Genomic DNA, 23,884 nt, shown 5'->3' with positions numbered 1-23,884 from the left:
AAAAACACATACCTCTACCATCTTTGAAAATCTTTCTCCATCGGGGGGGTTTTCAGATAGTAGCTGTGATTAGAAAGAATATACTAAGCTTTCAACAACTTTCTGCATCATAGGAGTGGTTTGTAGGCAGAGAACCAAGGAGTGTTTGTGGTCTTGTACCTGAGCTTAACTTTATCCTTATTTTCCTATTTGGGGCTGAAACAAAGAAAATCCTAAATTTCCATTTTTTCAATCATGGGTTTGTTGCGTGTTGAACTTACTTGATAAACTGATTTTGTAGTATCTTCAATCCAAAGTGATTGTTCATCAGTTAAAACATAGTTTGAACTAGGGAACAAAGCAATGAAAGCATGCTTGAGTTACAGCAATGCATATTCAACTTTAAGGTTTAAAAAACACAAGGCATGTAACATGTAACTATACTGTGGATAGTGTCAAAAATTACCAAGACTAGAATAGTCACAAATGAGAGGATTATAAGAGAAAATTCTTGCACTTCTTCCTCAAGAGGGTTGGTACTGAAGACATAAAAGCATATGCAGGGAATAAAACATTCAATTAATCAATCAGATTCACTATGAACAGAGCAATAAATGTTTCCTAAAATAAGCTGAGTGTGAAATGAAAACTTCTGATTTGATATTAAGATATATGTATACATGATGCACATTCAGTATGGCATGCTACATTAAGATTCATTCAAAATACAACGAATAAAAACACCCAAACCCTAGAAAAGGCAACAGGCAAACCCAAATTGTTAATAGCTGCCACTAACTGAGCTCTCATAATGCACTAGGTGATTTAAAGACATCCAATAAATATTGATGGCTAGGATCTGAACACTTTACATACATTATTCATTGAATTCTCGGAACAAGTACATGTACATATTAAACAGAGGGTATGGTGGCTCCCTGATTTGCCCAAGGCCATAAAGCTTTAATTCAAACCCACGTCTCACTCCAAAGTCCCTCATCTTCCTACTATGCTATACCAAACCTCCAAAATAGATAGAAGGATAAGAAATAACATTTTTTGAGTGTTTACCATGTGCTACTACCTTAAAATTACAAGTCTGAAAGAGCTGCACTGCAGCCAGCAAATGTCGAGCCTGGGATTCAAACCCAGCAGGTAGTAAAGTCATTATACAACTAATACTGCATTGCTCAGTTTCCTTAACACAAATACCGTTAAGTAACAGTGGGCTCCACCTTCAGCTGTGGACAGGACAGGAGGAAATGGATGGAAGTATTTAGATAGACAGTAGAGAGCCTAATGAGGTTTTGTGAAACCCCAAATAAATGAACTCCTTTTTGCTTAAAGATTTTCTTTGCATCTTTTAGCCTGAATGTCCTACAGAGCTCCACACCTTGTGAGATGTGTATTACTGGCTTAGTCTGCAAATCAGCTTTGGAGGAGGTCTGAGGGAGGTGAGAAGGGAATGACGGAAGTTTGGAGCAGAGACCTCCACCTGCCAATAAAGACGACAACTCCTGGCAAGCCCTGGAGTTGGGCAGGAAAAACTCACACTGACAGATATATTTAACATCTTTTCCTTAAATATCCTAATATCTAAAAGCCTTCAATATATCAGCTGCAATACTTGTGTTTTAGGGATACAGCCTTAACATGAAATGGACACATACATAAGAAAAATCATAAGCAAGTCCTTTTTTTTCTTGGCTACTGTTTACAAATTGTTTACTACCCATATTATCTTACCTTTTGAATTTGACCTGCCCCTTGAGATATTGGAATAAAATGAGATACTGCAACAGGATGTGTCGACGAAAGTTACTGTCACTCAGTTGTAAATCCATCAGCTACTCAAGAAACAAGCAAACACATACGAAAACAACACATTAAAATCAAGTTTTGCCTAAAGGTACAAAATGTGCTAATATAGAAATGGAAGATTCCAATTCAATTTAAAAACCATTTGTTGAGAGGTCACTGCATGTGAGGCATTACCGCACAAGCCCAAAGACAGCCCAGTCAAGGTTTCACTTAGATTTCTTGACTGTTTTATGCCATGACACATTCTTGTTGGTGGAAAACAATGCTCTATCTGTGGTCCTGACATGAGGATAAAATAAGGCAGAAATAGAAAAAAGTAAGCTGGGCATGGTGGCACAAAGCCTATTATAGTCCCAGCTACTCAGGAAGCTGAGGAGGAGGATCACTTGAGCTCAGGAGTTCGAGATCAGTCTGAGCAACATAGCAAGACTCTAAATTAAAAACAAAAACAAAATTTAAAAGTAAAACTGAGGCTACTACTTTCTCACATATGAAGAAATAATGGCTAAAGAAGATATGGATAACAGCATAATATCAACGGGGACCACTCATTTTTGTAGCCCTATAAAGTGCCTGCAACAGAGGTATTACTTGACAATAAACAAGAAATTCGAGTGAAGATCATCTCTGATTAGATGGGCTTTGTTTTTTTAGCTTTTAGTGAAAATCACATCATACTTGTATTATCACAGAATCTGGATTAGAAAGGACTTGAAGGTCACTTATGAGGAAGTTCTTCTTCAATGACCCTGCCATCCAGCTGTAAGAATAACCTGCGGCGATGAAGGAAGGTCATTCTGATTATGTGCATGGAACACTGAAGGAAAGCTGAAGTCTGTATCCACAAACTCATGCTAGTTCTGCCTTCAAAAACTACAGTAACAAAGGAAAGCCACGTTCTTCTAAATGAATCACCAGTAAGGCAGCTGGAAGCGTCGGAGATTTGTTTTGGTTCAATGTCCCAAGTGCTGGTGGCTCTGCTTTACGTGGTTGGTACCATTTACTAATGCCACCTAACACACACAAGCCTTCCTATTCACTAGCAACCCCTTCCACACTGCGGCTCCAGGTCTTAAAAAAAAAATTAATGATCAGCCTTCCAGTCAGGTTTCCCTCACGTTTAAGGATTGAATATATTTGATTGTTATTTATATTAACTCTCCTATCCCAAATTGGAAATGTGAATAGCCAGCCATCAGCCTTCCCTTCCTCCAGCCCCTGGGCAACTTGACTGTCTCCACTCAGGCTGTTAGTTCTTTGCCCTTAACTCCACGGACAGGCCCATCTCTGCTGCAGCTACCCACTACTGTGGCCACAGCTAGACCTGGGGTCACTCACAGCTGCCCCAGATCTGAAGTCATCAACTCACAATCCTATCTCACCACAACCTCTATCCTTCCCAGGCCTCTTGCTTAGTTGCTTCCAACATACCTAATATTTGGATCTTACCGAGACTTTAAGGCCCTTGACCCGTCTATTCTCTGCCTGTTAGTCCCATCCTATTTTATTATAATCCTATTTTAGTCTAGATAAGGGGTCAGCAAACTTTTTCCTGAAGTGTCAAATAGTAAATATTTTTATTAATAGGTTATGTGGGCTAAGAGACATATTATGGATATTATGTAGGTATTTAAACATCTAAAATGTAACGGGGAAAAAAACCCAAAATCACTAAAAACAACCAACACAGGTGGTGGGCCAGATTTGGCCTGTAGGCTATAGTCTGCCAACTCCTGGTCTAGACTTCATGGTTAATCTCTTCGGCCACTTTCTTGCCAACTTCCTCAACACACTTGTCCCATATTTCTTCTGTCATGTCTAGTGAGCAAACAGCAACCTTGAATAAACCAACTGTTAGTCACCTTCTCTATACCAACCCTCAGGCTTCCAATCTCGGCTGAAAGTCAGGTGCCTGAGTGAATACACCAAATTAAACAGCTAAGCAGAAGGCACCACTGGTATGTTGTCTCCACCTTAAACATCTGTTTTTAATCAGCAATCTTTCTTTATTCTTCAAGGCCATTCTCTCTCCTATTCTTCACAGTAATGATTTCAAACCCTTTCCACTTAGCAAAAATACTACTTTAGCACCCCTTCTCACTTTCAGTAGATAACTAGTTTTGCCTTCAATGAGGAGAAAAATTAAAGTGGAAAGCATTTCATTTCTTGGCCCCCAAAATGACAAATCAGCTGCACCCACACCTTTGTTTACTTCATTTCCTTCTGTCACAACTCCTTCACGGCTAAAGGTATTTCATCTGGATTACCTTCCATCTGGATTACCTTCCATCTGGATTACCTTCCATCTGGAATCCCAATATCCCTAACAACTGAGTTCCATCAACTAACTGCCCTGGTTTCTGTTATCTGCAACCTCTTCTTTCCAAGCTCCTTTCCATAAGCATTAAATAAGCTCCCTCAAAAATCTCCCATATTCTCACCTCACCCTTTAACAGCAAAGCTTCTTAAAATAATTGACTATAGGCACTGTTGCCAATCAGCTCCTCAACCTGCTATCATCTGACCGCCTCATCCACTAATCCATTGAAAGTGTTTTTGTCAGCTGGGCATGGTGGTTCATGCCTGTAATCCCAGCACTTTGGGAGGCTGAGGCAGGCGGATCATGAGATCAGGAGTTCGAGACCAGCCTGGCCAACATAATGAAACCCCGTCTCTATTTAAAAAAAAAAAAAAATTAGCGGGGCGTGGTGGTGCATGCCCTGTAATTCCAGCTACTCTGGAGGCTGAGGCAGGAGAATAGCTTAAACCTGGGAGGCGGAGGTTGCAGTGAGCCCAGACCATGCCACTGCACTCCAGCCTGGGCAACAGAGCAAGACTCGGTCTTGGGGCGGGGGAAGAAAGTGTTTTGTCAAGATCACCAATGACTTATTTGTTGTTAAATCCTGTGAACACTCTTTACTGTCTTCATTCTACTTGATATTCTTGGCTTCCATGAGTGCATGCTTTTCTAGTTTTTCTCTAATCTCACAGGTTACTCTTCAATCTTCTCCTCTTGTCCCTTCATTCTCCCTTAAACATGGGTTTTCTTCAGGATTTCAGTATTTTCTTCTCTTCTGAATCTACACTCTCCCCTTTAGCTCATTTCATATACTCTACAGTTTGAATTACCATTTATAAACTGGTAACTCCTACAACTATACTCTCAACCTAGATCTTGTTCCTATCTCCAGATTTGTATACTCGACAACCTATTACACATGTCTACTTGAATGTTCAAGTGACACTTGATCAGATTTCATGAACAAAGTAAAACATCAATTTCCTCCACAAAAGCTGTTCTCCAGTGTTGGCTAATTCAATGAGAGGCTCCAACATCCATCTGCCCAAGCAACTCTAGGAAGGCTTCCTGGAGAAAGCAGCATCTAAACTCTCAACAAGGAACAAACCTAAAGGTGGAGAGTGGGGGTTGGGGGACGGGGGAGCAAGAAGGGGAGCCAAATAAGAGACTGGCCTATTTGAAGGACCAAAGTACACAGTTCAATATATCTGGAGTAGAGATGTGAACCCCTAGCTTAAAGAGATGAACCAAAGTGGCTAGGTGATGCTTACTAGCTGTTCATTTTATTTTTTTATGTTGAAAGATTTTCCTTGATAGAAACAATGGATTGAAAATAGCAGTCAACAAAACACTGAATCAGGGGTGGAAAGGACCTAATGTGATTCAAGCTAACTGCTTCACATTATACTTAAGGAAACTAGGTCCAGAAAAGTTAAAACTACCTAGGCAAGGTTACACAGCTAGTTAGTGACACAGCTGAGAGTAAAACTAACACACTCAATTTTACCCTTTCTTTCATAATATCTACTATCTAGTTCCATTTTTCTTTGGTTATTTAAAAAATTATATCATTTACAATATGTCATGGGTCAAACATTTCATTATTATTATTTTTAGCAACAGTGTCTCACTCTGCTTCTCAGGCTGGAGTGCAATGGCACCATCATAGCTCACTGCAGCCTTGAACTGAGGGGCTCAAGCAATTCTCTCACCTCAGCCTCCTGAGCAGCTAGGACCACAGGCATATGCCACAATGCCCAGCTAATTTTTTTCTTTTAAATTTTTTGTAGAGACAGAGTCTCACTTTGTTGCCCAGGCTGTTTTGAACTCCTGGCTTCAAGCAATCCTTCAGCCTCAGCCTTACAAAGTGCTGAGATTACGTGGCCATCATGCCTGGCCCAAATGTTTCTTTGTAAATGTCTTTGTATCCTGAGCAAAGGGCTTTTATTATCCTTAGCTGTACGTATGTATGTATTTAGTACAGAAGGGTCTCGCTATGTTGCCCAGGCTGAACTTGAACTCCTGGGCCCAAGTGATCCTCCCGCCCTGGTCTCCTAAATAGCTGGAACTTCAGGCATACATCACTGGACTAGGCTACTGTCCTTAGCTTTTATGGCACATCTTAGCTCAGGCCTCAGTTTTCCCAATATTCTAAACCTAAAAAGGCTCATGCTTTTCATTTCAGTCATCCTTACATGCCTTTCTGTCAATCAATTTTACATATAAATAATATTCCTGGGTAAAATTAAAGTGTATGAAATCTTCCATTTCTATCAATTTAACACAAAATACATAAAAAATGTGTGCTAGAAAACAAAATATTCAGAACATTCTCATTAAAATCTTACCAATTGTCATAACACATCAGCTGAGATCAAATTATCCAATTTTTAAACTATGAAATATTTTAAATGTTCAAAAAGGTATAGTTAAGTAATACAACATTCATGTACCCACTACCCAGTTACATATAAAATCCTAACATTTTTACTTGTTACATATCTGTTAAAGAAACAGAATATCATAGACACAGTTGAAGCTCCCTCTATAGAGGGAGGACCTCCCCGCTCCTATTTCCCTCCCTCCCTCCACTATGGTAACCACTACCATGTATTTCACGGTTAGGATTTTTATACACATTTTATATTACTACATATGTAAACATCTATAAATAATATATGGATGTACTTTGCATTGTTTCAAACTCTACACAGTATGTGCTATTCTGCAATTTGCTATTTTCATACAACACTATGTTTGAAATTTACCCATCTTAATACATGTTGCTCTAGTTCAGGGATTGGCAAATCTTTTAAGGACCAGCCAGAAACTATTTTAGGCTTTATGGACTATATATCTCTGTCACAACTATTTATCTCTGCTGTTACAGAGCAAAAGCAGTCAGAGACAATCTAAATGAATGAGGGCGGCTGTGTTCCAATAAAAATTATTCTTCTTATTTATTGTTTTCTGAGATAGGATCTGACTCTGTCACCCAGGCTGGAATGCAGGAGCATGAATATGACTCACTGCAGCCTTGACCTCCTAGGCTCAAGCGATTCTCCTGCCTCAGCCTCCCCTGTAGCTGGGACTACAGGCATATGCCACCACACTCAGCTCATTTTAAAATTTTTTTGTAGAGATGGGGGTATCACTTTGTTGCTCAGGCTGGCCTCAAACTCCTGGTTTCAAGCAATCCTCCTGCCTTGGCCTCCCAAAGTGCTGTGATTACAGCCACTGCACCTGGCCCAATAAAAATTATCTACAAAAATAGATGACAGGCCAGATTTGCCAACCCCTGCTATAATTAATCCATTTTCAGTGCTTTATAGAACTGTCACGTAAAATTATCTTATCACCCAGTCTTCTGCTTGTGAACATTGACACTGTTTCTAAACTTTCATTTAAAAATACATCATTTACAAACAATGGTACAGTGAATCTTCTTAGAGATTTCCTTGTGTATGTGGGTCCTGTGTAGGGGGCCATATTTAGGAACAAATTTTAACTTCACTAGTTTTTACAAAAGTTTCTGCAAAGTGGTTGATTCAATTTATATTTCAACAGTGTATAAAAGTTCTCATTTTCCCACATCTCTAGCAATACTAGTATTGTTAGGCTTTTCAATTTTGGCCAGTTTGCTAAGTGTGAAATGGTTATCTCATCATTTTATCTGCACTAGAGATGCTTAGCAACTTTTATAAGCTCATTCACTATTCAGTTTTCTACATCTTGAAATTACTTTTTCTTATCATCTTTTCAGTTTTCCATTTGGTTGTCTTTTATCAATGGAATATTTTGAATACTAATTTTTCCCGGTTATGTAGGTGACAAATAATCTTCTCTCAGTCTGTGCCTTGTCTTTTTACTTTGCCTATGGTATCTTTTACTATTCAAGACTTTTACATCTTAAATATTAAATATTAAATTGATATTTTTCCCTCACAATTTGTGCTTTTTGTAGCTCAAGAAATCTCTCCCTACTCCAAATTTACATATTTCATGTTTTCTTCTAAATGTTTAAAAGTCTTGCTTTTCTCATTCATACTTTCAATTAACCTGGAATTGATTAACCTAGAATTGACTGTACTGAGGTATAGACTGAATTTTAATTTTTCCATACGGATAATGAATTGTCCAAGCAACATTTATTAAGAATAGGCCAGGCCTGGTGGCTCACACCTGTAATCCCAGCACTTTGGGAGGCTGAGGCGGGCAGATCAACTGAGGTTGGGAGTTTGAGACCAGCCTGACCAACATGGAGAAACCTTGTCTCTACTAAAAATATAAAATTACCCGGGCATGGTGGCGCATGCCTGTAATCCCAGTTACTCGGGAGGCTGAGGCAAGAGAATCACTTGAACCCAGGAGGTGGAGGTTGCGATGAGCCAAGATCGCGCCATTGCACTCGCCTGGGCAACAAAAGTGAAACTCTGTCTCAAAATAAGTAAATAAATAAATAATTCATCCTTTCCTCACTAGTTTATAATGCAATCTCTTTTGTATATTAACCTTTTCTACAATTTGGACTTTCTATTGTTTCAGTTTTCTTCTTCTGTATACTAGTACTAATAATTACCTGCCCTAATTACTATCGCGTACAGGTCTTAATATCTGACACGGCAAGTGTTCCCGCTTTCTTCATATTTTTCTTACTCTTGGCTCTTTGCTTTTCCATAGAAATATTAAGACTAACTGTTTGAGTTCCCATGAAAAAACCCATTTGGTCTTTATAATAAAACAATTTATATTCCTTTGGGTATAACTTAAATTAAAAAACCCATTTGGATACTGATTCAAAATGTACCGAATCAGTAAATCTGGGGAGAAGGGGCACTGGGTCTGTATCTATAAATGTAGAAACACTGCTCCATTTTTGTAATGTTTCTCTATGAAGATTACGCCTAGGTATTGGAGAGCTTTCACTGCTATTCTGAATAACCTGTTGTAATTGATTACTGGTTTATAAGAACACTATTGATGTTTCTCTTGCAATCTTGCTGAAGTTTCATTAGTTCTAACAGTTTCTTGGTTCTCTTGGATTTTTCGCTGTAGACAATTACATTGTCTTCAAATGGGGATAGTTTACTCTTTTCTTTCCAATGCTTATAACTCTTACTCCTTTTTTGTTTTTTTCTCTTATTGAAATGGTTAGATCCTCCAGTACGGTGTTGAACAGAAATATGGTTAGTGTCCATCCATGTCTTCTTTTTGGATTTAATGGGAATACTTTCTAAAGTTTCATAATTGTGTATGATGTTTGCAATAGGGTTTTTAAAATCAGTCCTTTTATCAGCTCAGAGAACATTCCTTTCTACTTTTTGTATTGAATATTAGATTTTATTGAATTTTCTTGGCTTCTGAGATGATCATACAGATCTTAAAAATCTTTAATCTGTTTTTTTTTTTTTTTCAGACACGGTCTTGCTATCTTGCCCAGGCTGGTCTTGAACTCCTGGGCTCAAGCAATCCTCTGGCCTTGGCCTCCCAAAGTGCTGGGATTACAGGCGTAAACCAATACGCCTAGCCAATCTGTTGTTAATCTGGCATTATATTCATCTTTCTGATGAACCATACTTACATTCCTAGGATAAACTGTATGTCTCTATTTTTTAAAAAATAACTACTTCATTTAATTTGTGAGTTTATAAGACATTTTTTATTTCTATAAATAGAAAACATTCTATTTATATGTGAGACGAATATACATACACATTTTTCCTTGTTCTGTCCTTATTGGGATTTTAAGTTATAATCTTACATAATGAACTGGGGGGCTTCTCTTTTTCTAACTTCTGAAAATTTTCATTTATGGTAGAAATTATTTATTCTTTGAAGTGTTGATAAGATGTGCCTAAAAAACCCCTGGGCCTGATGTCATTCAAAAAGTGTCATTCTGGCTGGTATTTCTTTAATGGTTGTTCATTTATTTGGTTTTCTATATATATATATTTTTTTTGAGAGTCTATTTTGGTCATTAAAATTTTCTAAAGAATTCCCATTTTATTAAAGGCTTCAAAATTTATTCGTAGAAGTTGTTCATAATATCCTCTTAATCATTTCAAATATCTCTGTCAATTTTTACTGTTAATATTGTTTGCTGGTATCTTTTCATTTTCCTTGTACAAGCTCTGGATTTCTTTTTATAACATTTTCTTTTCAAAGAAACAACTTTCAGTTTTGCTGATACGTTTTAGTTTGTTTTATTTCACTAAGTTGTGCTATTATTACTTCCATATTCTTGAGCTTTATTTTGTACTTTTTCTAACTTCTTGAGTTGAACGCTCAATTTGTCACTCTTTCTTGACATTTTTTCCATTAATGCATATGAAGCTTTAACTGTCCCTTTACATCTCCCTTTATTTGCAACCCACACTTCTGACATGTAATTCTTCCTATAATTACAATTCTGATATACATTTATTACAAATTTGGAATTTCCATTATGATTTCTTCTTTAACTCCTGGGAAATGCATTTTTATGTTTTCATATATTTGCCTTTTTTTAAGCTATCCTTTTTGCAGCTCTAATTTTATAATTCTAATTTGATTACAGAGAAATGTGGCCAGAGAATGTGTTCTTCGTGTATAATCTTTGAAATTTGCTGATAATTTCTTTGTGACCTAGTACATGGTCAAATTCTGTGAATGTTCCACATATACACAAAAAGAAATATATTGCTTCTATTTGTTCTATACTACATCAAGCTTATTACTGTCATTGTTCAAATCTTCCATATACTTAACTAATCTTTAGTCAACCTGATCCATCAGAAGCAGTTAAAAATACATACTGTAATTGTGGGCCAACTTCGCATAATTTTGTAAGTTTTTGCTTAATATATTTTGAGGGTATATTGTTAAATACATATAAGTTCATGACACCTTCTTGGTGGTTCATTCCTTTAATTATGTAGTGTTCCTTAAATTCTTTTTCCCTTAAATTATATTTTATTTGTTATTTATGTAGCTTTCTTTTTGTTGGTATTAACCTGGTATGTCTCTTTCCATCCTAATATTTCAATCATGAGTTTTGTTTTAGGTATATATCCCTTGTAGATACAAACTGCTCCATCTTCCGTTTATTAAATTTTGTGTTCTTTTCTTTTCCATATAAGTTTTAAGCTTCTTAGGTCTGCTTTTTTCCTTCTTACTGAAAATCATGGAATTACGGAACTTAGCTTTGCATAACTAGGAAAGAATAAGATTCTAAGATGCAAACCTCATTAAAAGGAAACTGGTGCCCCCGGAAGACAAATGTACCAATGGCAATTTGGTACATGGGAAGCTCAGAGCATCTGTGTAAATGTGATTTTACGTTTTGCCCTTGAGCCCCAGTGAAGTACAGTACACAAAAGGATCGCTTCTATTAACCTTGAGTTAGTTCAGAATGTTTTCACTCCTTCAAAGTGCTCTTGTATGACCTCTAGTTGGCCTAATAATTTAATAATTTTCCTGTTGACTGAGTGTTAGGCTTTTTTTTTTCTTTTATGTGAAAACCCATATGAATTGTGTGTCAGGGAGTGGGCAACAGGGCAGTCTTTCTGTAGCATGACTGCAGGAGTTGCGTATTTCTCAAAAAAGTATTAAGTCTATGAAAAGAATACAGCTGTACAGTTTCTACAGTATATAAGTCTGATCAGACTGTGTGGCTTGAGAGATTTCTAGAAAAGTACTAAATCTCTCACGTACTGGATTTTTTTTTTTTTTTTTTTTGAGACAGAGTCTCGCTCTGTCACCCAGGCTGGAGTGCAGTGGCACAATCGTGGCTTACTACAACCTCTGCCTCTCGGGTTCAAGCAATTCTGCCTCAGCCTCCTGAGCAGCTGGGACTACAGGTGCGCACTACCACGCCCAGCTAAATTTTGTATTTTTAGTAGAGATGGGGTTTCACTACGTTGGCCAGGCTGATCTCAAACTCCTGGCCTCAAGTGATCCACCCACCTTGACCTCTCAAAAAGTGCTGGGATTATAGGCGTGAGCCACCACACCGGGCTTCACATACTGGATTTCCTTTTTAAATTGTTGAAAGGCACCACTAAGTGCTTACATAATCCTGGACGAGGTGTTAAAATCTGCCCAGACAATTAAGAAATCAAGCCTAAACTCCAAATGTTTTGAATATACCCATTTTCTCCCCAGATTAGGAAAAAAAAAATACAGGCTCCACAGTTAGTATGTTTACAAATATTTCACTTTAAACTTTAAATTTAAACTTTAAACAATTTAAACTTTTAATTTTCACAAATGTGTTAGATATTAAATTAGGGTCTAGAGGACTAAACTGTAAAATAGTTTTCTACCTGGAATAGTACCTTCCATATAACTTACTCAATTGAAATAGAAAACATTTGGTTTCTGAGAAAAAGAATGTATAAACAATTATATAAAAACAACTAAATTATAAATTTAAATAGTATTCCTTTTTTTTTTTTGAGATGGAGTCTCACTCTGCTGTCCAGGCTAGACTGCAGTGGTGCGATCTTGGCTCACCGCAACCTCTGCCTCCCAGGTTCAATGGATTCCCATGCCTCCGCCTCTAGGGTAGCTGGGATTACAGGCACGCACCACCACGCCTGGCTAATTTTTGTATTTTGTGGAGATGGGGTTTCACCATGTTGGCCAGGCTGGTCTCGAACTCCTGACCTCAAGTGATTTGCCTACCTTGGCCTCCCAAAGTGCTGGGATTACAGGCGTGAGCCACTGCGCCCAGCTCTACTTTCTAATAATTATTTTCAAATTGTCTTTCAAAAAAAAGTTCTTAAAAAAATGAAAAATCTAATTTTAGTTTAAAGGTCTCTCAGTGTCCCTGCTGAGTTATAAGATAAAAGGAGATGCCCATTGAAGGCAGGAGCTATCAAGTCTCAATCCTTTTAGTTAGTAAAAAGGTAACCTGAAGATACAGTGTCAAATTAAAAAGTTTTAAGCAACTTTCTGTACTAATACAGTAATGTGTCGCTTACCTACAGGGATACATTCTAAGAAAGGTGTCATTAGGCAATTTCCCCATTGTGTGAATATCATAGAGTGTACTTAACAATACTATTGCCTACTACACACCTAGGCTATATGGTACAGCCTATGGCTCCTAGGCTACGAACACGTAGAGCATGTTACTGCACTGAATACTGTAGGTAACTGTAACACAATGGTTAAGGATTTGTGTATCTAAACATAGAAAAGGCAAAGTAAAAATACAGTATTATAATCTATAATCTTACAGAACCACTGTTGTACACGGGGTCCACTGTTGACCAGTTATGTGGTCGTTATGTGGTGCCACTATGGGGTGCATGACTGTACCGTGAAGTAGACTTAGAAGGCTACAGTATTCCTCAATAAAATAAATACCAAAAATTTAAATTTCATTTTCCTTAATACTCAGTCAATGTAAAACAAACTCTTTAATGTTTTACATTAGTCCTGTTTGAAAGTTTTCAGTTTAAAATATGACTTTATGACTTTTCTTTGATTAAACCACAAGGTAGAAAAAAGATACAAATATAGAATTTTAATAAACGTAAGACTTTTCTGCCTTTAAAAGGCTAAAATGAAACTTTCTAATTAATATTGGCTATTTTGTTGTTACCTGTATTATTAACTTATGATTATTTACACATAAACATGGGTGAACAACTAAATCAAGCTGTGATTAAACAGCCAGTGTCTATATATTGGTTTTCATAAATCTCAGACAACACTGAAAATTATATGAATTTACAGAATATTCTTATGCTATCTGGTAAAGTTTTAATATTCTATAGGATTACAGAGTATTGAAAAAATTTCTACAAAAAATTAAAATTCAGACACAGAAAACATAAAAAGTCCCTAACATATGATTCTTTTATTTATTTTTTGAGACAGAGTCTCGCTCTGTTGCCCAGGATGGAGTGCAGTGGTGTGATCTCAGCTCACTGCAACCTCTGCCTCCTGGGTTTAAGCGATTCTCCTATCTCAGCCTCCCGAGTAGCTGGATTATAGGCACCTGCCACCACGCCCGGCTAATTTTTTGTATTTTTAGTACAGACAGAGTTTCACTATGTTGGCCAGGCTGGTCTCAAACGCCTCACCTCAAGTGATCTGTCTGCCTCGGCCTCCCAAAGTGCTGGGACACAGGCGTGAGCCATTGTGCCTGGCCTGATTCATATGTTTTTAAACCTATGTATCTCTGACCATATCTTAACATGTTTGTTCTTCGTAACACTCAGGATGAAATAAATCAGTTAATGTTTACATATTAAACATGCTGGATAGAATTGTTTTAAAAACCAATTTTAAAGTTTTAAATAATACTGTTATTAAACATTGATCTATTAAGACATGCTTATCAAAGTATACTGAAAACTAATAAACACTTGTATATAATAGAGGAGGGAGCCCAATTAACGCAGAGAAAATTTTTTTTTTCCTCTGGGTATGAAGTCCATTTATAACCAGGTAATATCTTTTTGCCCTCTATAGAGTCTGTCCAGGAGTCCAAAATTATTGCCCTCATCAGAGAACATTTTCTTTTCAAAGGTCTATTAACATTTATAAATATGACTTTGTTATGCTTTTGTGTAATCATGACTATACACTGTTGTAAAAATAATGAGAGTTCTCATTTCTAGAGGATCTAAAATTTGTAATGGTCTTTCTGTTATAGTCAGTATTAATTTCTATTACTTTGGCTAATAAGAAGGTTGGACGACTTCTTATTCTATCTCCGCTCTTTATCTTATCAAATAACTAGTCTCCTCTGCTAAGCCTTTCAGACTTTGCCTCTCTTCAAGATTAGGCTCCAAATTCAAAGCCTACTTTGGCAGTACATCTTCTGCACCCTGTCTTTAGTCTTTCCTAGAGGGCTGCTACTTGGTAGCATCAATCACTTTACTTTCTTATCTTGCTTGTATAACCATGGCTTGACTCACACACAGAGGTTATTCTAAAAATAACAATGGCAGAGTATGCTCTAAGGTTTCTAATATGCTCAATGATATTTAAAGAGCTGTTCTATCTGTCAGGACCAGAGTTCAAAAATGTCAAAACAGAGGGTAGTTCATGCCTTCCGCCCTGAGGACCATTACAAGTCAATTTTACAATCATATGAAAAGGTTTTGGCCACAGTATTTACCTTTACAGGATGAGTGAAAGCACACCCATATGCTAAGACTGACATGACTGTCAGCAAAAGACTTCTAAAGCAGGGATCCCCAACCTTTTTGGCACCAGGGACTGGTTTCATGGAAGAAAATTTTTCCACAGACCAGGGGTTATGAGGTAGAGGGAATGGTTTTGGGATGATTCAAGTGCATTACATTTATTGTGTACTTCATTTCTATTATTATTATATTGTAATATATAATGAAATACATATACAACTCACCATAATTTAGAATCAGTGGGAGCCCTGAGCTTGGTTTTCCTGCAACTAGAAGGTCCCCCATCTAGGGGTGGTGAGGAGACAGTGACAGATCATCAGGCATTAGATTCTCATAAGGAGCACACAACCTAGATCCCTCATGATCAGTTTACAATAGGGTTCATGTTCCTATGAGAATCTAATGCTGCTGCTGATCTGATAGGAGACGCAGCTCAGGTGGTAATATGAGTGATGGAGAGCAGCTGTAAACAGATGAAGCTTCGCTTGCTTGCCCACCGCTCACCTCCTGCTGCGCAACCCTGTTCCAGAGCTATCTAAAAGCCTCCCATGCCGAGAACAACTAATGAGATAAAAAAAAAAAATTGTAGGATAGTGGTTAGCCTGCCCACTTGTTAACAGGAGGGACTTGCTTCTGCCTTCATTTGCTCCTAACTAGGCTATAGTATATCTTATAAGAGACCTATCTTAGCCATTACTACATAAAGATTCAACCTCTCAAATGCACATAAAAAGTACAAAACATTTAAGGCAGAATGACTATATGGATAGTTTCTTACTGCCAGGAACTTTTTTTAAAAAATGACCAAAAGTCCTAACTGGAGGCCTCTTCACACAATGCAGAGACCAAGCAAAATTGTGAATTTTCTTTTCTCCATGAAAATGAATGGCCTAATGACCACACTAGGGTCAACAGTACATAACTGTGGGTAACCTCACCCTGGTAACTGCTAGCCACTGAGTATTCCATCTGATCATTTTGGTCATTGAGTCTCAGATGGAAAGTGAGAAGTGTATTATTCTAAAGGACTGGGTAACCCTAAAGCCTATATCTAATTAGCGTTATTATACTCTTTTCTGTGAGAACTTAAAAGATCCAAAAATATATTCCTTTAACCATCATGGTAATACTCATGGTACTTAAACATTTTGAAATGTTGTTCTGCTTTTACATGCTACATAGTACGGAGGGAGGAATCCCTATAATACCAGTGCCTTTTATTTGGTATAAGTTGAACAATTAGAGGTAAAATCCTCCTGTAAAATTTCTGAGTATGATTCTGGACTAACCTTAAAGAACAGATACTTTTCCACTCCATTAAAAAATAACCCAGGTATATCAGCACTACATTTAGCAAGTAGTATCCCTGGATTATTTTGCTCTGCTAACAAGGGAACTATACTTTTGGGCATTAGTATTTATAATCACACTCCAGGTAGCACAAAAATGTGGCACTTTGTTTCTAGGGGAAACTTCTGTCTTTAAGAAGGAAGATACGATAATTTACAAAGACACCCATTTTATTTGTAGAACCTCTACCTACCTGTAGTTGCCACATGACTGGCCTATCTCCAACTATAAAGTTTATATCATCTGGCTGGGCGTGGTGGCTCACACCTGTAATCCCTGCACTTTGGAAGGCTGAGGCAGGCGGATCACCTGAGGTTGGGAGTTTGAGACCAGCCTGGCCAACATGGCAAAAAACCTGTCTCTATTAAAAATACAAAAATTGGCCAGGCATGGTGTTGGGCGCCTGTAATCCCAGCTACCCGGGAGGCTGAGCCACGAGAATCGCTTGAACCCAGGAAGTGGAAGTTGCAGTAGGCCAAAATAAAAGTGTCTCAAAAAAAAAAAAAAAGTTTGTATCATCCTTGCCAAGCATTATTTCCGGACTATCCCTAAGGAAAAGTCTGACCAGATTCATGTAACAAAACACAATGCTTCTGGATAATAATATTCCCATTGGATGGGGTCACAGGCTCTATTACAGAGATGAAAGATCTAACCTTGTAATGACAAGCACTTTTCTAAACCTGCTCACCAGTGAAATGATAGGCTAAAGAGTTATGCTCCAAATAATCATAGCTTTAGATTTCACTTTAGCTAGCTCTTACTGGCAAGGAATATGACACCCATATCCCTGAAAAATCCAGACCTTTCTCATGACTTACCAAATCTATATCAAAAGTTGAAGGTAATATCAGGCCCAAAACTGGCATATATTTAGGTGTGAAGGCCTTTTTGGGAATCCTAGTATCAAAACACCATGTAAGGTATAGAGATGCTGGAAGGCTTCTTTCAGTGCAGCAGTAAAGCTTATAAAATGTTGCATATTTTTCATGATACAGGTAATACATTACAAATATTTTCACTTGCATATTAAGTAGCAAAAACTAAAAATACACTGAAAAATATGAAGAATGTACAAGGAGGACTGTAAATTTAAGACAAAGTTGTTGCTTAAGGGGCAACAAAGGGAAATGAAGATGCAAAACATTATATGCCTCACATTCTCTTTGGTACAATTTTGTGCCTTTTTCTTATTCCTATGGTAAGTTTTAAGCTTCTCAAAGCTGTTTTTACCTTCCTCGTGATATTAATTAATTAAATTTCAGTGCTTAATCCTGAAAGTTCATGTTCTAACTGCTGGTGAAAGCAAGTTCACAAAGATTCAGAAAAGGAGAGATACTATTAGAAAGCCAAGTGTGATAAAGTGAATGGAGAATGATATAAAAGCATCAATCCCATATTCCAATGTAGAGATTTCTCTGAAAATGTTTAATCCTGCTGTTTTTCGTTACTAAAATGTCTTTAGAAATGCTATTTGTTCGGGAGGTGGAGGCAGGAGAATCGCTTAAACCCAGGTGGCGGAGGTTGCAGTGAGCCAAGACCACGCCATTGCACTCCAGCCTGGGCGACAGAGCGAAACTCTGTCTCAAAAAAAAAAAAAAAAAAAAAAAAAAAAAAAATCAATTAAGACATCCAGAGTTTTGAAATAGCTGTCATGTCCTGAGAAATGTGGACCTGTAACTCTTAAAAGTACACAACTCTTACTGGTTGTTTTATTTTGTAACTTTTTTGCCCTGATAATATTAAACCGACACCTCTGCATTCTAAAAGTAGATAACCTTGGGAAGGTTCTTTGTTAAGCAAGAAGAGCTTTGGGATTTTCTTACACGAGGTAGAATAAAACTTTTGAATTCTTTAGTCAACCAAAAGGTTTCTATATCTGTTTCATTTAAATTAACAAATATAGCTGGAGTTTTAAAAATCCAATCTGATAAAGTCTTATTAGGTAAATTAAATCAGTCTATACTTGTTACTACTGACATATTTCTCCCCTCCTTTCTCTTCCTTTTTTCTGCCATTTGCTGGATTTATAAAGTAGTCTAGGTTCCTCCCTGCCTCCCTTTGATCTCTGCTCTTTGAGAGCAACAAGTTGGTTTTCTTTTGGTGGTTACCCTTTTAATATACATGAAAAGGAATATTCAGTATTCCTTTCCCACTCCTGAAGATTACAAGGACTGCTATAATTTTAAATTACTCACTAAACATCTCTGCTTTCCCCTTCCATATTATTACTGTCATCTAGTTAAGTTCCACGTTAATAAAATTTTTTAATTAAAAAAATTTTAAATCATTCATGACTTTTTTGTGTTTATAGTCAATAGTAAATTTACTGTCATATTTTTCAATTTTTGTGCTCACCGTTGCCTTCTGTATCCCACTCCATTCTTATGGGTTCAATTTCCTTCCTCCTGAAGAACATCCTTGAGTAGTTTTTTTCAAAATGAGGGTCACTGAGTGGTAAGTTATCCTGGTCTTTAAATAAAAATGTCTTTCTTTCATCGACAGTCTTGAGTATATTTAACTCGGTATAAAATTCTAGATTGAATGTCATTTTTCTTTCAGCACTTTAATATTTCTCTACTGTCTTCTGGTATTAATGGTTGATATGTTAGAAATCTGCTAACAGTCAAACTGCTGTGCCTTCCCAGTATATTTGTCTTTCTTATCCCTTAGTGGCTTTTAGGTTTTCTCTGAATGCCCACAGTTATGGCATGATGTAATGAAGAGTAGATTTATCTTTCTTTATCCTGCTTGGCAGTTGTGGCACACTTTTAAGCTGAGGATTGGAGATTTCCTTCAATTCTTTGCAATCCAGTTTCTCTACCATTCCCTCTATTTTCTTCTTTGGAAATCCTACTAGACCGATGTTGGAAATTCCCAATCTATTCACCATGGCTTTTAACTGCTCTTTCACTTTAAAAAAAAAAAAAAAAATCTGTCTGTGCTGCTTGCTGGATGACGTTCTCATCACCTTCTTCAGTTCACTAGTTCTTTGTTCATCTATGTCCAGTGTATAGTTTAATTCTGTGTGCTGAGTTTTGGTTTCAATTATTGTATTTTTCATTTCCAAGACTCTCGATTAGTTGTATCGACTGTCCTACTTCATTTCAGCCCGCTTTTGTTTCATGACTTCTTGTTCGTTTTCAATGGATGTTATCTCATCAATTATCTTTTTGAGTATCCAAAACATACATAAAGTCTTGGTCAGGCTATATATTTCATCTGGAATAAATATATATATATCCCAATAGTTGATTTTGCTGGTGATCCTTCTTAGCATTAGATTTATGGATTTTGGAATTTTAATTTATCAGAGTTTTGAACAGGAGCCTTTTCTTTTGGGATGTTTGTTTACTTCCTTTCCCCTCCCTCTCTGTGTACATCCTTCCCTGTCTAGCAGTTTTGCATCTGCTTCTACCAGGGCCCCTGAGTCCAAAAGTCTAGAAGAAGTCTTATGATGACTTCTTGGAGCAGCTGTTTCATAAGTATACTGAGCATCTCACATATCTGGTCACTGAGCAAGCAGATGGACACAAAGCTGTCTTTGTTTTCCCTAGGCTCACAATTTCCTATAAAACCATAGCCCTTGGCAGAAGACTGGCAATATTTTTTCTTAGTTTCTTTCCAAAAGTGGATAAAAGTTCCACCCTAGTCCTTGGCTTCAAGAAGTGAATCTGGCTCTGGCCCCTTGTCCCACATGGTGCACATTTAGTCTCTGTTACTTGTAGCCAAATTCCTGGACACCACCACCTGCCTTGGATAGAGAGTCCAGCAGGCCCAGGCTGCAGTTTTGCTCACTACTTGGCATTTCTGGTCCATGAAGATATTTATCTTGTTTCTGGAAGCCCAGCCTTGTCTCTTTTGTTTTCTCGTTTATATTTTACCCGTCATTGCTATGTGTTTGGAGCAAAGGGAGTGAGTCGAAACATAAACTCAATGTGCCATCTTGACTAGAAACTTTACATAATCTTGTAGCATTATATTTGAAAAAAATTTACTTTTTAAAATGTATAAATAAGATTAACAAGGAACCCCTTACTTGTACCTAAACAATAATTATGAAATATTTTCATATACAAATTAAATCCTAACTTGACATTTAAAAATATATAGACATGAAAGTAATTAAACTGAATTTATTCCAAAATTAGTCTACAAAACAGACTTAATGTAGAACTACTTTCACCTTTGAAACCAAATTAGTCCTACTTCTGAAAGGAAGAAATGGGACTTTCAAACTAACATTAATCAATCAGCTTTAACCCAAAGTAAAATAAGAAACATTTCTATTCAGTTTAACTTAGAAAGGCTGTCAGCTAAATGGAAATAAAACAAGACCATTTCTTATTATGCTTAATGAAAAAGAAAAACTTATACCTTTTCACTTGTTAAAAATTTTGCAAAATATACGTGCTCTCCTCCTGTTTTCAATTCTTCCATCTTTTTTCTTGAGGCCTGAGTATCATCTAATTTATAACTCTTAAAAACAGCTAAAACTTCTTCAGAATACTGCAAAATAAAAATATTAGTTTTATTCGACACTGTTACCCAAATTTGTTTAGTGCTTTTCTGCATCAAAATGCCTAGAATTTACTCCCAGTCAATCATTTATGTATACTGTATATTGCAAGGCACACTAACAATAAAAATTATGATAGCAAAATGGGAGTAAAAACTATTTTGTATGATATTTCACTTGTAAAAGTAGGTACAACTTCCCTACTCCTAAAGAAATATGATTTCTTGGCCAGTGGTGGTGGCTCATGCCTGTAATCCCAGCACTTCGGGAGGCGGAGGTGGGCGGGTAACTTGAGATCAGGAGTTTGAGACCAGCCTGGCCAACATGGTAAAACCCCATCTCGACTAAAAATACAAAAATTAGCCAGGCGTGGTGGCGGGCACCTGTAGTCCCAGCTACTCAGGAGACTAAGGCTGAAGAATCCCTTGAACCTGGGAGGCTCCGTCTCCAAAAAAAAAAAAAAAAAAAAACAACAACAAAGAAATATGATTTAAGAAGTTTGTGTAAGGGACAAATAGAGAAGGGAACATTTTTACGCGTGTACAGAAATTTACCAGTGAAATTGTTTAACCACCTGTGGAAACTCTTAACGCATTTCTTGTGCTAAAAACTGAGCAAATAAATTCCACCAAATTCTGTCCAGTTAGAAGACAATTCCAGATTATTTCTCACTAACCACTTAATCTGAATTTGGATGGTGCTGCCCCCACAAAAAATTGCATATAAAACAAAAACTATTAAAAATAACATAACACACACCATGCTATTCTGAGAACTACCTATTTATCTTAGATTTTGATTACGACAAAAAAGGACAACTGATCTTTAAGTAGCCAAGAAAAATGTAACAAATTCTTCTAAAACAAGATTGGCAAACTTTTTCTGTAAAGGACCAGAGAGTAAGTATTTCAGGCTTTGTGGCCTTTATAATCTCAGTTGCAACTACTCAGCTGTGCCATTATAGTGCAAAAACAGCCACAGCTAAGTGGATGGTCATGGTACTATTCCAATAAACCTTTGTTTACAAGCAGTAGGTTAGATCTGGCCCAAAGCCATGACTTGAGGACTTCTGTTTCAATGAGATAGCTAAAATAATTTTGTACAAAGATAGAATATATTCTGCAAAATATCATCAATTTGTGTTGACAACACTCATTATATTCAAAAAAAGCAAGGCTGTAATGATGAACTTTTAAATATCCGATTCTTATATACTACTTCACAATATTAGTGGTTTAAATATTAATTTATAATTTAGCTTGTTATGAAATTGGTATAAAAATGTAAGAGGCAGAATTATATAGTGAAAAGTATGTTAGACAAGATTAAGTTTTAGCTCTATCACTGGCTATAAAATACTGGGCTTCTGATAGTCTGTCACTGGCAACTTACCTTGAGAAAAGTTTTCCATGAAATCTTCTCATAGCATTGCACAGGGTTCCTGAAGTAATCCTGAAGTGACCAGAATTTTCGATACAGGTTGTAATCAATTGGAATAGAGCTAATAAAATAAACGTTATATTAAATAAATCATTCAAATTCTTTTACAAATATCTAAATATTCTTAGCTTTGGTCACAAACCGTTTTCAGAAGCTAGTGAAAGTTATCAGAAAAGTACACATTCACAAATGCTTATATAAACTTTTACAAATCATTTTAGGGAACTCATAGACCCCAATAGACTCTCTTTATCTACACTGGTGGAGCCCCTGAATTTTGGTAGGATACATGGTTATTCAGAATTAAAGATTATGTTTCCCAACCAATCTTGCTGCTAGTATGGTCATGTGATTAAACTCTGGCCAATCAGTTGAGAGTAGAAGTCATATGTGCAACTTTTGGGCCATATTTTATCACTGGCCTTTTCCTCTTCCTGCTGGCTAGATGTGAGCGTGAGCTACCTTGCACTACAGGAAAAAGGGCAGACACCAACATGATGGAAGAAGACGGTAGAAGAAACCTGGGTCTAGGCAATCTCACTGAGCAGTGCTCCCTTACCAGCCTTGGACTGCCTGCTTCTAGACTTCGATATGAGGGGGAAAAAAATCAACTTTTATGTTGTTTAAACCAATGTTAATCTGAATCTATGTTAAAAGTCACAGGTATTATATCCTAACTAATAATATTATATCCTAAGAAGCACTAGTATGAGAAAAACATATGGTACATATCAAGTTAGCATCACAAAAATAAGCCCTTTATCTAGTGACTTTATTATGGCACTACTAATTCAACTTCTAATCTTGATATGTCACAAATCTACAGTGTCAATACATATTCTTTTAATTTTAATTTTTTTTTTAAAGGAGTCTCACTCTGTTGCCCAGGCTGGAGAGCAGGGGCGCGATCTCGGCTCACTGCAAGCTCTGCCTCCCGGGTTCAAGCGATTCTCCTGCCTCAGCCTCCTGCGTAGCTGGGACTACAGGCACCCACCACCATGCCCGGCTAATTTTTTGTATTTTTAGTAGAGACAGCGTTTCACCGTGTTATCCAGGATGGTCTCGAGTTCCTGACTTCATGATCCACCCACCTCAGCCTCCCAAAGTGCTGGGATTACAGGCGTGAACCACTGCACCCGGCCTATTCTTTTAATTTTTAAAACAGCTAATATCTGATAAACGGCTAGTATCTGAAGCACGTGAAAATCAACAGTGAAGAATACTGACTTTTAACTAACCAAAATCTAAATCTAGTTCTTGCCAAAGCTTTCATCATGAATTAGTAGTATCTGAAAGATTCTAATGGGCATGTTTACTTTCACTCTTCCTAAA

At 37.0% G+C, this 23,884-nt stretch overlaps 1 protein-coding gene across 2 annotated transcripts in view; it reads right to left on the bottom strand.

The window, feature by feature from the left end:
- The window catches only part of THOC1 (THO complex subunit 1), a 52,781-nt gene that overhangs the window by 10,047 nt on the left and 18,850 nt on the right, over nt 1-23,884 (bottom strand). For both annotated transcript variants that reach the window (XM_054460331.1, XM_054460332.1), the window contains exons 10-14: nt 22,505-22,613; nt 20,971-21,102; nt 1,726-1,826; nt 261-327; nt 13-63 (exon numbers count right to left, since the gene is read on the bottom strand). In XM_054460331.1, the coding sequence (XP_054316306.1) occupies nt 13-63; nt 261-327; nt 1,726-1,826; nt 20,971-21,102; nt 22,505-22,613 (460 nt within the window). The remainder of the gene's footprint in view (nt 1-12; nt 64-260; nt 328-1,725; nt 1,827-20,970; nt 21,103-22,504; nt 22,614-23,884) is intronic.

Source organism: Pongo pygmaeus, chromosome 17, assembly GCF_028885625.2.
Source record: "Pongo pygmaeus isolate AG05252 chromosome 17, NHGRI_mPonPyg2-v2.0_pri, whole genome shotgun sequence".
Classification (NCBI taxonomy): domain Eukaryota; kingdom Metazoa; phylum Chordata; class Mammalia; order Primates; family Hominidae; genus Pongo; species Pongo pygmaeus.
This window is presented reverse-complemented; position numbering and strand designations above follow the sequence as displayed.